The 17,298-nt window shown below is 43.1% G+C and overlaps 1 protein-coding gene across 4 annotated transcripts in view; it reads left to right on the top strand.

The window, feature by feature from the left end:
- The window catches only part of Arhgap26 (Rho GTPase activating protein 26), a 387,815-nt gene that overhangs the window by 279,947 nt on the left and 90,570 nt on the right, over positions 1–17,298 (top strand). For all 4 annotated transcript variants that reach the window (XM_034518108.2, XM_076912737.1, XM_076912736.1 and 1 more), the window contains exon 18: positions 12,906–13,065. In XM_034518108.2, the coding sequence (XP_034373999.1) occupies positions 12,906–13,065 (160 nt within the window). The remainder of the gene's footprint in view (positions 1–12,905; positions 13,066–17,298) is intronic.

Genomic DNA, 17,298 nt, shown 5'->3' with positions numbered 1-17,298 from the left:
TTGAAAGGCTGTTTCCTACACTCTTTTATCCAAAATCTAGATTATATATTTCTTTGTCATTGCTTTGTGGAAAAGCCAACATTTCTATTATTGCTACATCTTCTACCCAGAATTTAATTTTAAAAAAATGAGGAGAGAAACAGGAGAGGATCAGGCACACAGCGTGCAAACATTTTATTTTCATAGTAGAATGGTGTACTCCCTTCCCAAAGGGAAACACATCTGCCATGGCCATAGGTGTGTGCATGTGTGTGTATGTGTGAGTATGTGTGTATGTGTGTGTGCATGTGTGTGTGTGTGTGCATGTGTATGTATGTGTGTGTATGTGTATGTGCATGTGTATTTGCATGTTTGTGTGTGTGTGCATGTGTGTGTTGTTGTTGTTGTGTTTGGGGGCCAGGTCTGGAAATCATGGAACTTGCTGAGAGCAGCGGTAACTTCCTGCTCACGCTCCCACAGTGGTCCCTGCCATTTTTCTGTTTGAAGCTGTAGGTTGTATATGGATCAGTGTGGGTCCTGCTGGTTCTATCTGCGAGACAGCAGGTAAAGGGTATGGATGGCCCTGATGCCTACTTCATCCCTCTGCCCATCAGGGAGCCTGCTCTGCCCTCCCCTTTGGATGAACCTCCATCCCCCTTGTCTTCTCCACCCCCTACCCCTCAGGTTGAAGCTCCCTCTTGATACTCCAGTCGGCTTCATTAGCAATTACAGATGCCAGGAGGACTTCCTAGATGTGCCAGATGAGTTGCTTACAGAAGTTCACTTTCACCCAAGAACTTCAGAGTTGGCACTAAGCGTCCATGTAATGGCTGTTGTATATGAGTTCTCACCACAGATCTTTCTTTCTCCTACCCAAGTTCAGAATGGCAATTCTAACACTTCTGTGACAGTCCTGCCTTCTGCTAACCACTGCCTCTCTGTGGTACCCAGCTGGGCCTCACAGCTAAAGTGGCCTGGTTGTATACCCTGTGGTTGTTCCATTGCCCCCCAGACTCCAGGGAGGCATTCATATTGTACAGCTTATGGGTACCAACACAGGGAGCCTTCTATCTCTGGTAGCCTCTTGCTTCTAAGGGCCTCTCTTCCTGAACTCAGGAATCCTGCTTCATCTTCCTCTTCATCACTATCCAATCTTGTAGAGAACACTTGATACTTCTCTGAATTCTCTTCACCTTGACTTTTTGGTGAGCCTACATACCATGGAGGTAGAAGCCTAGGCCTCCAGAGTGGACAGCAACAAACATGTGTGCAGAACTTCCCAAGTGCTATGATACTTACTGGAGCAAGCTGGGATACTTTGGAACTGCTTGAGCTAAAATTTTGAGGCTCATGTCCCTTCATGCCCACTGTGCTAGATCCTAGGTACCCAGCAACAAACAAAACTGACATGGTTCTTAATATCATGGAGCTTCTAAGTCAAGAAGTTGGCATCATTTTTATTTGTGTCTCAGCCTTATGTATGGTTGTGAGTAGATCTCAGAGTATTCCAATGCTGTATACCAAAGCAGGAGGAGCCATCATTTCCCAGCATCAGATGCAGGGACTGAAACATCCAGTTTGTAACATGTGCATTAATTGATATAAAGTATATGTGGATTGTAAGACAGAAATACTGTAATAGCTTTAAAGTTGTTTGTTTTTCATAATGTAGAATTAAGGTGCAGAATTTATTACCCAATAAATCTTATTGTTTACCTGCTGCTTTTGGTTATCTTTGCTGATTGTTACGTGCATGGCCTTTATAGAAGTCACTGCACTTTTCATGGAGCATTTGGGAAGGATTCAATGTTGTGACTAATCAAATAAATGCACCTGAAAATGAGACGGGTGCAAAATTATAAACTGCTTGTCACAAAATTTGGAAATAATAATGCCTCATTTTCATGCAAGAAAGGAATAAAAGACTTAAAGAGAACAGGTACCCTAAAATATTGTATGTGGGAATATAAGTAGATATAGGTCTTCTGGGTGGCATGCTGGCAGTATGCATTAATTTATTAATCCTTATAGTAAATTCTGATTCCATGAATTTATTCTGGAGAAAAATATTTAATGTTCTTTATGTACCTGGAGTTTGTGGCACTGTTTTGGGGAGTGATTAAGCACTGGGAATACTCTGAGTAGCTGATAAGTAGGGTTTGACAGTATGATCTCCATCAGAACTTTCTCCTCAAATGCTAGCCTCTCATTGAGCAGGGAGACTCTCTGAGCCTTGTATCTTCTCTCCCCACAAGTTAAGAATTAAGGCTAGGAATCTTTGTAACATTTTCCTCTTTTTGTTGGCTTTGTCTTCTACCTCTGTTTAATGATTACTTAGCTTTTAACATAGCCCAAGTGAATGTGGTTTTATATAATAGATTCCCAGTGTTGCCTTCTCCTGGTATAGAAGTATCTGAAGCTGTGGGGTCTATTAGTGACATGTTTTGGGAGGAGCCTCTTCTTAAATGTGTTGAGACCACAGATATGGAAAAAGGGGACTTGCTGGAAGCCACAGGGTGTTCCCATCATCATGTGGGAAACCACAGGAGTGACAAGTATTCTCAGCCTTTTGGCTCTCCTCAGCAGCTGTTGACACTGCCTTCAGAATTCCTTGGTACTTGTTTGGAATGTAATTGGCTTGGGTTCATTAGAGAGATTTCAAAGGAAGGTCTCGCTGATGCTCCTGGTTGGGGATCCCTTATTGCTGCAGTATGATCCCTTGTTCTTTCCAGGTTGTGGGTTTCTACTCTGTGCCCTCTGTACTCTCATCCTCTCCCTGTAGAAGCCTGTCCATCTGCCCTACCTAAAGATGGCCCTCCTCAGCAATTCTGGTGCTGTGTTATTTCTCGGTGGCGGTGGCATAGCATAACGTTAGAATGCTAGATGGGTCAGCCCGTGGGGCCTGTAGGGAAGAGCTGGGTTTACTGAGGACCTGCTGTTTACATTGTATCAGCTCTGTGGATTGACACATACCCAGATTGGTCTGCTGAAGCAAGCAATTGAAGATTTCCTCCTAGAAAATGCGCATAGCATAGTTCTTACCACGCTGTGGCCCACATTATACTTGTCTTCCCCGTCTCTGCTGCCATCTGAGTGTGCAGCACATCAGTAGGCAACCACCTTGCCTACTGAGCATTCAGAGCAAGATAGCAACATTGAAGGTGTCAGGCTTTGATGCTTGTACATTGAAAACACTTTAGCATTTTGTCATTAAACACTGACTTCCCTTTGAAAGCAACCCTTTGATTGGGGCTTTGAGAAGACACTTGCTGAGAGCCTGACTATTGAAACAGAGTCCCAGATCTCAGCTTCCCTCTGTGAATCACGTGGTGTCTGTTACCAGACACTGCCTGCTCTTCTTTGCCTAAAGAAAGGTGCATTTTCTCATCTTCGATCTTCACTTCCTGCTTGTTGATACTGAACTTAAACAAACGAGAGGAGCTGGTACTGCCCTTGAATGTGAACTTGAATTCAAATTCGAGTCACTTGACAGCTGAGTGGACCTGGGGCTGGGAGTTGCTGATGTAGAAATTGGGCAGTGTGGGGGCATATGAGGTATAATACACTCACCTTTTCCAGTGTCTGTGGGCTGTGAAGAGTGTATTGTCTTCTTTAATGAGTTCTATTCGCCCAGCATGAGTGCCTATGTAAATGTGTTTCTCCTTCTCCATAGCAATCTGCCAGCCTCTCTCTTAGAAACTTAATCCCATGTGTAGATTTGGGGTCTTGGTCATCCCTCGAAAGGGGTGGTTTTCATTCCCTTCCATGGGAATGTGTGGGACGTAAGCGCCAAGTGCTCGGCTTCAAGCTGCCTTCTTTGATTTAGTATTTGCCTCTACTGCTTTATCTGTAAAACAGGACGGGTGCTAACGGGCTTTTTTCCCAATAAAGATGGATGCACAGATTAAGTTCAGTAGATCCTACAAATGTTTCTTGAAAATGTTTAATATTAGTCCTGTTCTGGTGATCAACACCTACATGCACTTTCCCTGCCCCCACACCTCCCTCCCCACCCTGTTCCTCTAGACCACCAGTTTAGGCCCATTCTTTCCCCAGTGGACTTCCTGCAGTGGAGCCCTTCCCCTCAGTGACCAGGGCAGGTGACTGCAAGCACAGAGACCTGCCAGAGCAGCAGGAACAGGGTTTGGCACATTTAACTGCTCGGATGCAATCCAACAATGCTGAATTGTGCTTTGTACGTCATGATTTTCTACCGGACTTGATGGCAGTTTGTGAAGCTTCCTCTCTGCCCCCTTCTCTGTGCATCTCTGTGAGACACCCATGGAGTTTGAACATTTTAGTCTTAGTAGCTGAGACCTTTCTGAGATGGGAGAGAGGCACTGCTGATATTGGGTTTCCCCTCGGGTGAGAATTTTCTAACTGCTTTTCATCTCACTCAGTAAAGAACACAGCGCTCACAGTGGCCTGCAAAGCCCTCCAGGCTTTGCTGCCCCAGCTCCGTAGCCTGTCTGACTTTTGCTATTTTCCCCTCTGCTCACCATGCTCCAGGTGCACCGGCTTTCATTTTGTGTTGCCAGCATGCCATGCACCCTGTAACCTTAATGTGTCCACACCTACTGCTCTTCTGCATGTGACTTCCCAGGAATCACCAGGCCGACATCTTTACTTCCTCCAGATGTTTACTGCATGTCTCCTTCTACTGCCCAGATCACCTTTTAAATGTGCGACATAGCTCCAGTATTCCATGTCCCCTTTCAGTGTGCTCTTTTACCATTGGACCATATACTTTATTTAGTATCTGCCTTACCATACAAAATGAAAACTTATCTAAGGCAAAGAACCAGGGGTGTTGGGGGGGAGGTCATTTTGTTTATTGCAGCATCTCCAGTGCTTAAAGCAGTTCCAGACACATGGCAGACGCTGGAAATTATTTGATAACAGAAGAATAGATAAGGGTTTGAGACTTCTCTGCTGGATCAGAGTGCACTTCAGTCCTTGACCTGCAAGTTTGGACAGTAGTGGTTTACAGGCAGTGGATCCCATCCCTGAGGAAAGTGTCACACAGACAGGAATCAGTACAGAGCAGCCCTTGATGCTGTCATTTACATATATGCATATCTAGCTAGTGTTCCCCCCATGTTTACCATTTAGCATTTCTCTAAGTCTGAGAAATAACTTTTTAATGGTGTGGTAATAAATTTGAAAGCATTTTATAAATTATAAAGTCCTTGCAAGAGCTAGTTACATTGGGCATTAGAATCAACTGTTAGATGATTTGGAATAGTTAAGTGGTTTTCCAGGAAAAAAAAAAAAAAAAAAAAAAAAAAAGAGTTGTCCTGAGTCAGTTCCTCTGCATTTTTCTTCTGCTTGTCCCCATTAGGGCCTGAAGATTGGGCCTAAGAGCAGAGCTACTTTGGCTACAGGCTACTCAAGAAAGGTGACTATCTTAACCTTTTAGAGCCAGATCCCTAATTCTAAACAACATACTTACTTCTTACTAGAAAGAACTAAGAGAAATAAACAAACCCAGGCTGATGAATTTGGGGACACTAAAGGCCATGCCCGACTTACAAGTGACAATGAGAGTTCCAGTTCTTTTCCTGAGAGAGCCGTGCCCATTCCTTGGGAGATAGTAATCCCTGTGGCCCAGTTTGGTGTATTCCCAATAGAGAAACTTGGGGATGGTCTAGACTGTTATCGGCCATAGATGAACTAATATCCTTGATTGCTTTTAATAACTTCCAAACAGAACTACACAATCCAGTTTTCCTTTGCCACATGATATCCCTAAACATGGGCTGTGTGGAAAGGAAGAACAGCAGGGGAGGACTGCCCCATGCCTATACAGCACCACCCCACAGAACCCTGAGGGTCAGTAGCTCTGCCATCAGACTGGCATCACATTCCATGTCTGCCACTTACTAGATATGTAACTTGTCAGAGTTGTAACTTTGTAGTGCTGAACAATATTGGGACCTAATTCATGGGATAATTTTAAAGATCAAATGAGGTAATTGATGAAATACTTAATGCCCACTTCTCAGAAAACACTTGGCTAATACTGCTGTTAGTTATTGATGGTAATCACTGTAATAATTAAAGGCAGGCAGAAGAGAGAGGGATTTGAGCAACAGATCTAATGAAAAAAGTTATGTAGGATACTCTATCCTAGAAGCTATGACAAATGTTTTGGAAGAAGACCAACATAATAATTTGTGCATTATGCTATATTATATAATACACATTAGGTAATTCCTATGATTATTATACCCTCTAACTATTTGATGGCCTCATACCTTGCAGACTAGTGTAGTCAACGGTGATACCTGGTTTGTCATGTACCATAGCTGTCAGGGCAGCTGCCCTGGCTGCCTTCCACTGCCCCTGGCATGAGCGAAGATCTGAGAACCCGGTAGGTTACATGAAAGTGTGAAGCAGAAACTAAGTACTGCTGGTCTTCTGTGCATTTTCAAGATGGCAGCCTCCACAGCATCCGCATGTTATTTCTTTCTTCACCCTCAAAAAGTTATATCTCATACTGTACCTGACACTGGGGCAGTAGCAGGGAGGCTCTCACCATTTGTGTACTCTTGGAACTTGTGCTAAGTGGAGGGAACAAACATGGACACCTCTGTGAATGGTGACACAGTTATTATGTAGTATGTGCTGACTCTGGATAACTGGGGAGCTACAAGTTTAGTTCAAGACCCGACCTACTGTGGGTGACCAGAAAGACCCCTCTGAGGAAGTGAGAATGGCCTAGGAGACAGCCAGGTAAAGAGGGCTGTCAGATTCCCAAGGCATTGAGGATCAGAACTAGGAAGAAAGATACAAGGCCCAGAGGTGAAAGAGAAAAGGAAAGTGTGACAGAGAATCACCTTTATGTCACCGATACATAGGACTTAGCAAAGGCATCACACAAATGCTTTCCTCTTCCCTTTGGATCATCAACTTTTATTATTACACAGTATGTGTAAGATTTTTAAGACTATAGTCAAGTGGTGTAAATACATGTATGGTATACATCTGCCACCCTGGCCATCTGCAAGTCTTTCCTTTTGCAGAACCTAACCTCTGCACCTTGGAACAACCACTCTCTTCTGTCCTCTCCCATCCTGCACTGCTCACAGTTTTGTCCCTGAGTCTGAAATGGAATATCACTGTAAGTGAATCAGACAGTATTGACCCCTTTGACTGGTTTGTTTCACCTAATGTAATATTCTCAGAGTTTATCCATGTTATGTTCACCAGAACTCCATTTCTTTTGAAGCTGTGTAGCACTCCAGTGCAGGTGTAGATCATGTCTTGCTGAACCCTCCATAACACCACAGGCACCCGACATCTTAGAACAGTGGTGAAGAGAGTGGTCATGAAGGTGGATGTACAGATACCTCGAGTCTGTGCTTGTAGTTCTTCCATTTGTGTGCCTGGAATTAGAATTACTGGGCCAGATGACAATTTTGTGTGTGATTTTTGAGAAACCACCACAATGCCTGCCAACAGCTTTCAGCTTGAAGTTTAAAATAGGCAAGGGACCTTTGGTGGATTTTAAAGAGAGTAGTATTGACTTCAAGGTGAGCTCAATAGAAATGGAGCTGGTTGTGTACCTGGTCCTCAGAAGACCTCTACTTAGGGTGCAGACTGTGTGCACACAGTCTCTCATCTCTGTTTCCCCCACAGCTCTCTTCTGTTGCTCCAAAGAATGTTTAGGATCAACTGGGTCTCTGCAAGTGGGCCCAAAGTTGACATATGTCATTCTGGCCAATAGGGACAACTCAGCAGGCATCTGTGTCCATCCAGAAACATGGCCATTTATGCCATTAGAAGCAGAAGCAAGTTATTCATATTCATCGAGCCTTGAAACATCTTGGAGGAAAGAGAGTAGCCTGAGTTAGCATCCCTTAGCTATCATTTTATTGGTCTGGGGCTATAAAAACCATTTTGCCAGCACCCTTCCTTTTAATTTATATACCTGATGACTTTATTCTTACACCATTAGAAAGCAGCTCCCTGGCTGTGCCAGCCAGGTATAAATACTATTCTGTCATATTCAAGGGTCAGTTCATCATTTTACCAAGTAGACAGCCATATGTATGGTAGGAAGGGAAAGAAGTGGTGTAGTCTGATACTGCTTTCAGACTTTTGGAGGTAGTCACATGGTCATTCCCTTCCTTCCTGTTTCAGCTCAGCAGTCTATGTCATGGATGAAGGACCAGCCTTTCTCCTTTTCATCCCTTCATCATAGCCCTTGTTTCTCCCTAAGTGACTCTGTGACACCTCTCTATTACTTTTTATGGGGTTTATGAGGAGCAAGGATACCTCTTGTCATTAGTTGTGTGGGAACAGCTGAAAGCTCTGGCAGGACAGGCTCTACTGAGTTAGCTCCATCCTGGCTGTGTGAGCACAAGTGTCTTCTTGACTTCTCAGTGTTCCAGGGTCCTCAGCTGTATAATCATGGCCAATAGAGTGCCTGTCTGAAAGCGCTCTCATGAAGGGCAAGTGGGGCTATAAAAGTACTCTTCAGAAATTATACTCCATTAATTATTCAAAGCCGGGAGTGTGGCCATTCACTAAATAACCATTCCTAGGAATTAATGTGACCACAGCAGCCATACAGAGCTACTTCTGTTACTCTTTTCTTTGGGGATAGCACAGAAAAGCTGTATTTATGACACTGATGGGCTTTCTTGCCATAGTCCCCCAACACCCTCCATACTAGTCACACCTCAGAAAGTCCAAGTGGTATCTAGGCAACACACACTTAGGGGTTCGAAATTGGTGAAAGCAACCAGATTAACAACCCTGGAAACTTAACACTTAGCTGGTTAACCACAAAATAGCAGCTTCATTTCTAGTGAATCCTCGGCCCAGCCTTGGGGCTTCCCCAAGAAGGTGTTAGCAACTAAGGTGATATTTACTGTTGCTCGAGCTCCCACCCACTCTCTAACTTTCAGGAGTATTAGCCTTAAGCCTGCTTGGTACCTGTCTGCATCCTCTACAGGAGGTACTTCAAGGTCATCATCCAGCTTTAGTCTTGGAACACTTAAGAAAAGGGAGCAGTCAGTGTAGAAGTGCCCTGAAGGATGGAATGGGAAACTTGGTTTAAAAGAACAAGCTTGGTGCAACTGCAGTAGACATGCGCTACCCAGAGTTGGCTTTGCAGGATGAACTTAGGTTGCTTGATAGGTAGGTTAGGGCATGAAGCTGTTGGTGTATATATATGCACACACAATGGGATACGTACTTACCCTTGCCCCAGAACAAAACAGCTATTAAACATTACTGTAGTATGCCTTTAAACTGGTACCTGTTATGACCCTCTTCTGTGCCCTAGCACCATGATAGTAGCAACTGTTCTTTATTAGGCTGATATACCATGCCAAGAGATTGACTAGTTACCTATGCTTCACCAGTCTTCCCATATTAAATGTTGGGTGTCTTCGTTCCTGTTTCCTTTGTGAGAAGGCCACATGACCTGATTTCCATCCAGCCGCTCTTTCTCTGACTTTAACCATTGGGTGGCCATCTCCCTCAGCTTTATTTTTGTCTATGTAGAAATTGGTGTTTGCACACTTATGCTCCTTGCAAATTGTAGTTCTTGGTGCAAAAGTGGGTTGCAAAATCAATTTAGTAAATTTTAAAAGAGTGTATAAAACAACAGATGCATCCCACTTACTGTTGGGTATATGTATGCTGTGCATGTATATGTGTGTTGTATGAAAACATTTCCTATTGTCAAAAAGTTTCAAACTACTAATCTAGAGTTAGTATAAAAGCCAAATGTACACAAAACATTCTAGGTCCTTTTGTAAAGCCTCCATCATCCTTTATTAGAACCTACTACAGCCATAGAATCTGTGTAGACCCTGCCTGCCACCACCACATCATGTCCAGGAGACATAGGCACCCAGGCCTCAGAGACAAACAGATTGTAAAACCTGCTCTAGGCTTACAGGTATTTGGAGGCCTTTGTGGCAGTCTGTGGTTATAAAAAAAAACAGCACTTACATAGCCCTAATTCCCATTTCAACTCAAGGAAAACAGATGTGATCCCTATGCAGTATGAGGCCTTTTAAAATAGGCCTCTAAAGGAGTTGGCTACTGTCCTGCCCGTCATGATGCTGTCTGTATTACAACCCCGGTCTCATCTGGAAGTGATTTCCCCCTTTCTCTCTCCCAAAAGGTATCAGATCCAGACTGTCTAGCTAATTTCCCTTGAAACAAAGATGACCGGAGTCCCTCTAGCATGCCCATCATCACTGAAACTTGTTCTTCACATGCTAACTGTTATCCAGTTGCATGGAACATAGGGTGAAGATCCCCAGCAACTTCCCTGAGGGTCACAGAAGGAGCAAGGGCTTCCTTCCGTACCCTCACAGGTGAACTCGTCCTCTGCACCCTCAAAGGCGAGCTTGCAAAAAGACAGCTCTACTTGCAGTGTTTGTGGAAGGCACCTCAGCAGAGTAGCCCATGTGGACATGGTGCGCTGAAAGGCACAAGTCAGTGCACACTTCAGTACACAAGAAGCATGTGTGTGTGGATTTGAAGACAAGATTCAGCATGCCGTCCTGAGCTGTGTAAAGAGAAGCCCAGGCAGTTCAATTAAGAGGACAGAAGGCAGGCTTAGTGTTTTATGGATCTCACTAATGAATGAGTCCCGAGGCTTCCGCTGGACCGGCTTCCCAGCACCCTGCCAGCCTGCTTCCCACACATCTGTAAATCCGTCAAGCTCTAATTCATGGCTGGTGCCAGCAGAGGCTGAGGTCTAGGCCTTCCTCTCTGGAACATACAGAGATCTCAAGTCGTTAATAATTCACTCTGGAGTAATGAACCAAGCTGTACCAAGTTGCGAGCCGAAGTAATCAAGTGACAGAACAATTTATTTCTTCAGTGCCCAGATATAATAGTAGCAACGAGAAGGTACAAGCTTGTCACTGAAAAGTTTCTCAAGACTTAGATCAATGTGTTTTAAGTTCCAGAATAAAATGGATCATTAAACGGGAAATGAATTTCTTGGGTAGCCTCAAGCCTATTTATATTCAGAGTTGCCAACCCAGAATTACTGTACTGTGTTTCCAAATGCCTTTGGACCTCAGGGCCTGCAAATCAGAGTAATTATTACTCATTAATTAAATCTAAGAAGTGGAACACAGCCTGAGACTTTGAAAAGGGAGGTTGGGATAGTTCAGGTACAATTATCCCCACATTATTGATAATCATTAGACATTTCTGTTGGCTGAGAATATTAGTCTTACATCTACCAAGAAGTTCCCATCATGCTTTTAAGTTTCATTAAGTGTCATTCTGTTTATCACTGGCTCTGTCAAGTTCAATACCTCAGTCTCTGTGTTCATTCTCATGGTGGAGACATCATCACTGAGTGAGAACATCTGTCTGAGTCTGGGATGGAGGACTAGGAAGAGACCAGGGCAGGTGCAGAAAGCAAGGGACCATGTGAGCTGAGCCTTACAGAGATTTGTCAAGCACAGAAATAACAAGAACATTCTAAGCCAAGGAGTGACATGGGCAAGAGCAGAGAGGTGGGAGCAGAGGAGGAAGATGGTAGAAAATTATTCTCATCAGTACACTTCCTATGCGTGATCACATTCAACCCGAATCGCATGCATGAAGTGGGTAGTCGATCCAACTTTACTACTCATTTTAAAGAGAGGAGGGACCCAACACCTTCATGTTTGACAAAGTACATTACTTGTCAAGTGACCCACAGCTGGGAAGTAGCAGAAGCATAGAGAGGAGTTGGGGAAAGGCATGCTTCTTCTATGAGTATCCATAAGTGTACATCTAATCTATAAAACTGTACATATCCCAAAGTGTATATCCAATGTTAAATTTGTTTGAAGTAGAATTTCAGTAAAGACTAGGTTTAGAAATAGACATTTAAAGTAAGGGAATCCTTTCTCCTACATAATGGAAGTCTACAGGAGAAACAGGGCAGGCATTGCTAGGCTTTCATGAAAGATACTAAGTGTCAATAGCACTGAACGCTGGGGACCTCAGTCTATGGAAAGTATCTCTTCCCGGATTTCTCTCTAGATTCAAGTTAATAATGAATAGCTTCCTTCTTCCAGCAGGTAGGTGATTAAGGAGTCTTCTAGTATTTTCTAACAGAGCTGAATGGCATGAACTTGTTTATTGCCACTAAAGAATTCCTAAGGTTTTATTCAAGGGGCTTATGAACCACTGAAGTTTATAGTTTGGGCATGGAGTTCAGATATATGTATTTTGAATAGTTGTTTGCCTAAAAATATGCATGTGTATTTAGCAGATTACTCTGACTAGGCTACTACTGACCTCATCCCTTCTTTAAACTTTGAGTGTACATGCAGTATAAACACACAGATAAACAGTAGTGCATTTTTTATTTCTGTTGATGTCATATGTTTCACTTAATGCAAGCCTCATGTTTAATCAAATGGGCTTTAATACTTAGTGTTTAGAGTACCAAATTTCCCGATGTGGTTAGATACCAGCTCTTTCCTTTTGAAAGAAAGCTATATCTATTTTGAGCTTATTTTTGCAAATGAATAAAACCAGGAGCTTCTTGATTTGCATTGGAGACAATGCAGAGGGAAAACCCCTTGGTGGTTTAAGAAGCAGACAGGTACTGAAGTAGTAATCAAGTCGGATGAGGAGTTACCTGGACTTAGAGAGCAGTGACTTAGGTGAGCAAAACCTCCTCACCTGGCTGATAGCCTTGACTGGTTGGCTGATTGGCCGGTTGTTTTAGGCAAAGTGGGAATTATATCCTGAAGTGAATGCTGAATGAGATCTGTGAACACTGTAGTTGAAGGTACAAAAGAAAACCTGCACTTTGACTCCTGGCATCCAAGGATGGATCCTGAGTCTTGCCTCCTCTAGATGCAGGCAGGAAAGTCAGATGCACCCATGGAGGTGAGCCGTCCAGGTGTGTGTGACATCTCTCACTTGTTCTTTCCCCTTTCCAGTGTTGCTAACAACCACAAGCAGAATCTGATGACTGTGGCAAACCTTGGCGTGGTATTTGGACCCACCTTGCTGCGACCTCAGGAAGAAACCGTGGCGGCCATCATGGACATCAAGTTTCAGAACATTGTCATCGAGATCTTAATAGAGAACCATGAGAAGGTGAGGCAGAAGTGGGCCCTTGTGGGAGAGAGTTGGGTGTTCAGCTCTGTGGGTGGGGGCCACATTGGAATTGACTTTCAAACTTGATTAGGTTTGCATTGCTAATGGTACTTGAACTGGGATGATAATGGTGAAGTAGCAGCTGATTGTCATGGTTGTGGTGGTGATAAATGTGAGAGTACTGGTAGAGGTGACAGCAGTGGCTCTTAGTGTCTCTAGAGGTGTGGGGATGGGCAGAGTCTCACTGAGTCCTTGTTCTGTCTCAGGGACAGTGCTGGGCACTCTTTGTTGCTGTTTCTCTTTGACTTCCAGAGAAGGGGTACTATTATGAGCCACAGTTTAGAAAACCGTTTTACTTTTTACTTGGTTATCTTAGAACTGTGTGGGCTTGTTACTATTAGGTACGCTGAAGTGTTCTCATCTGTTTTTTTCTGTTGTCTGGATTTTGATTATATAGATAGTACAAGTTTTCGTACACATGTTCATGCATGTATTCATGTGTGTGCATTTGAATGTGTTTATATTTGCTTGTGATCTTTGCCTTTAAGCACTGGAGTATCTGCTCTATTGTTTGTTAAAACATTGTTTTCTTAGAGAGCTGTATAAAGGTGTGAAATGCTTTTCTCCTCCAACTCTTCCTGGACTCCTCAAGTATACACTTTACTACCTTCATGGCCTTCTCTCTTAAAATCCAGCTTAGTCCAGTCAGTCATTACCTACATGCACAAGGGCACAACTATATCCATGAAAACATGTGAAGCCTCCAGGTGCCACAGTCCTAAAGGAAAATAATCAATCTTTCTCCCCCTGCCATCAATGCCAGCAGCTCCTCAGTAGGGCGGGGCCTCCCAAGCCCTTCCCTCATCCTTGCTGGAATTCTGGCTAGCTTGATCTCGCCAAGTGAACACAGTTACTAAGAGCTCCCAAGTACAACAGTGTGTCTCAAGACCAACCTCCAACCCCCATTAATCATGAAATACTTTAACACCATTTGAGGCCTGCTCAGTCTCACTACTCTTAGAAACAAATCCCTGAGAAGCCTCTCAGAACCTGTGCAGATTGCCCCAGGTGGCTTTTTCACAGACGTGACTCTGGAATTTGATTTAAATAAAAATAATAATACATGTTCCCCTTTCTAAATAAAGCCTTTGCCTAGAATGAGTAAATTTGTGGAAAACAAATTTAGATTCTGACCATTCCTTTTACACAACAATATTATTGATAACAATAATGCAAGCCACCGTCACCCCTGGTCTGAATTTTGACAAGAGCCTCCTAATTTGCCTCCTCTTTCCCACCTAGACCTGTTTATTCTGGTATCACCTACCAATGACACTTCTGACATGCCAAGTCAGCTGATATCAGTTGTGCACTATCTAAGCTTTCCAATGACTCCCCACATGGCTGGGATAGAAGGCCATTCTTGATAGGAGCCTGTGAGTCCCAGACAGTCTGTATCTTCTCTCTCATGTCTCCTGCTGCCTCCTTGGCTTTGACAGCTCTATGGTTCCTTGGACATGTCAGGTACGCTTATATTTCAAGTCCTTAGCAATTGCTGTTTCCATCACCTGGATGGAACTCTCTTCCACCTTGAGAACTACATGGCATGTTTTCTTTACCACTGTCAAGTGGCTTCAGTGGGGACTGCCAGATTTCTGCATGTAGAATGTCATAGACTCAGTCCTTTCCCTTCTCTCTCTCTTTTCTCTTTCTGTAGCACTCACCTCTTCTGCCAGGCTGGGGCATTTACTTACTGATCAGACTAATAGTTTTCCAACCTCTTTGATGTTGGCATTCAGACTGAACCTCTGATTTAATACTAATGGTTTTGTAAGAGAGCGATCAAAATGCAAAAGGATTCTCCCACCTCCCTCCTTCCTCCTCTTCTTCCTCCTTCTCCTCCTCCTCCTTTTTCTTCTTCCCTCCCCTTCACTCTCTCCATAACTCTCTCCCTCCTCCTATCTCTTACATACATGCACTTTGTCTCTTAGGTTTCAATGCCCTACACCTAAACTTGCAAGAAGGCTGCAATCAGATATGGTTCCTTGGCCTTAAGCCTACAGAACTATGAGCTAGACTAAGTTTCTTTTCTTCAGAAAGTTACGTGGCCTGAGATATTTTACTCGAGTAATGTAAAATGAGCTAATACAGTCTACACATGTTCCAGACAGTGCCTGTGAGTGTAGAAACTTCCTTCTTTCTGAGCTCTTTCTGTTTCCTGAGACCCTTCCTGTGTCCTTCATCGGAGTCTTAGTGATACCCCTTCAGACTGGCTAGGGAAAGCATAGGAGCCACACGAGTACTGGGTCTCAAAGGTCTAGAGTCTCTGTTCCAGCTGATCTGGGAGGGAGACGGTATTCTGCAAAGTTATTAGGAAGCAAGTGTCCCTGAATAAGAAAAGGTAGAACAGAAAAATGTGTAAGATACAGTAATGTTTGAGGATCTGTGAGCTTTCCATGTGTCCATGTTGGTCATACATACTGATTTTTTTAATTCAGTTGAACTGATGGATAGTTTTAATAAATACGGTCCAGAAACATAACTTGATAAAAATAGCTTTTACTTACGACTTGTTCATGAGATACTGTCTAAGCAGCTGCATAGCTATCATATCATTTAATTTTCCTAGCAGCGTTCAAGAAAAAGTTCAGCATCTTTTTCCACCAGGAAAATGCAAAGTAAGACTAGTTTGAGATTGCATCTCAGTAAGCCAGAATGGCTGCCATCAAAAAGATAAATGACAAGAAATGCTGGCATATGTGGAGATGAGACATCGCTACATACTGCCAATAGACTCACATACTGCTGCAGCCAGTGTGGAAATCAATAGGTATTCTCCTCAAATGCCTGAAAATAATTTTCCACCAGGGTCTCTATGCCTGGATCTTCACTGGCATCTGTGGCCACTAGAGAAGAACACAGTTGAAAGTGTTTGAATTGAAAGTTCAACACGTTTACTTTACATTAATGGTTACTTCTTTAAAATTTCCAATTCTATATGAGTAGAGTCCTCCCCATCTCACAGTTTAACCTGAAGGCTTAAACTATCAAGTACACAAATACTTAGGATTAGAGTAGAGATAATATTTATGTTTCTAGTTAGAAATAAAATCACTTTCTAAGGGTTAATGTGTTGATGGCTTTTAAAGTTGTAGATGCTGAGGAAGAACAGACACATGTCAGGAAAACACATTGCCTTCTTACCGTGCTTCAGGCTGGTTGTATGTGTTACAGTGCACTGTTCAGTTCTAACACACAATAGGAGATTGATTCCTTGGGTTCTGTGACAGTTTATGGCATTTCTTTTGGCTGTGGCTCTGGAGAAGGTTTCTGGAGAAATAGGAGGGTGTTTCTGTCTGTGTACCCATGCCTGTGAGCCATGTGTGGTGCTGACATCATGTGTAAGACGTGACAGAAGATCTTTAACCATCAACTGTCAGAAGTGTATCTTTTTGAACATATGTCAGCTCTTGATCTCATGTGCCAGAGATGAGCTAGCAACCATAGATGGTCTTACTGAATACACAAGGTAAGAGCCCAGCTCTGTGCACCTTGTATCCTCAGTGAGATAATAGTCACCCTCCAGGCAGTCAGTGCAATTTGGGCCTACTCAATAATTGCCTTCATTTGCCCTTGTCTCCCCCCAAAAATGTTGATGGCACCAAATTTATTGCACTCTTCTTTGACTTTATACACAAATTGTATATTAATTAATATGCAGTTGGTTAATCTGCAACTGGCAGGTTTTCACATTTGCTTTTCACTTTCTTAATATTTGACATTTGTTGGTATGCAAAATCAACACTAATAATGATAGCATGTGCCCAGCCAGATTCACTGCAAGCATCCTGCTGTTCATTTGGACCCTGTCTTTGTAACCCTGAGGAAGCAAGGCAGATGGACCTGTGCATTGGGACACAGTGCTTCCTCTTGGCCCTATAACATCTTCCTTCTTAACAGCAACTGCTGTGTAGAATACTCTGTTAATGTAGTGAGTTTGTCAGTTTGAGTACATAGTTACCGCTGTTTCACTCTAGGTAAACTAACACTTTTTAATATCCCTCGAATGGGACTATGGTTCGATGTTGCATTTTATGTAATTCTTTTCTATTAGCAGAGGTAGTGGGAAATTAGGCTCTTTCTGGAGATAGGGAAAATCACAGCGCATGCACACACACACACACACACACACACACACACACACACACACCATCCCTGTATGTATGTGTCTTT

Source organism: Arvicanthis niloticus, chromosome 14 (genome assembly GCF_011762505.2).
Source record: "Arvicanthis niloticus isolate mArvNil1 chromosome 14, mArvNil1.pat.X, whole genome shotgun sequence".
NCBI classification, from domain to species: domain Eukaryota; kingdom Metazoa; phylum Chordata; class Mammalia; order Rodentia; family Muridae; genus Arvicanthis; species Arvicanthis niloticus.
The sequence above is the reverse complement of the archived record's forward strand: the minus strand, read 5'-3'. Positions and strand labels throughout refer to the sequence as shown.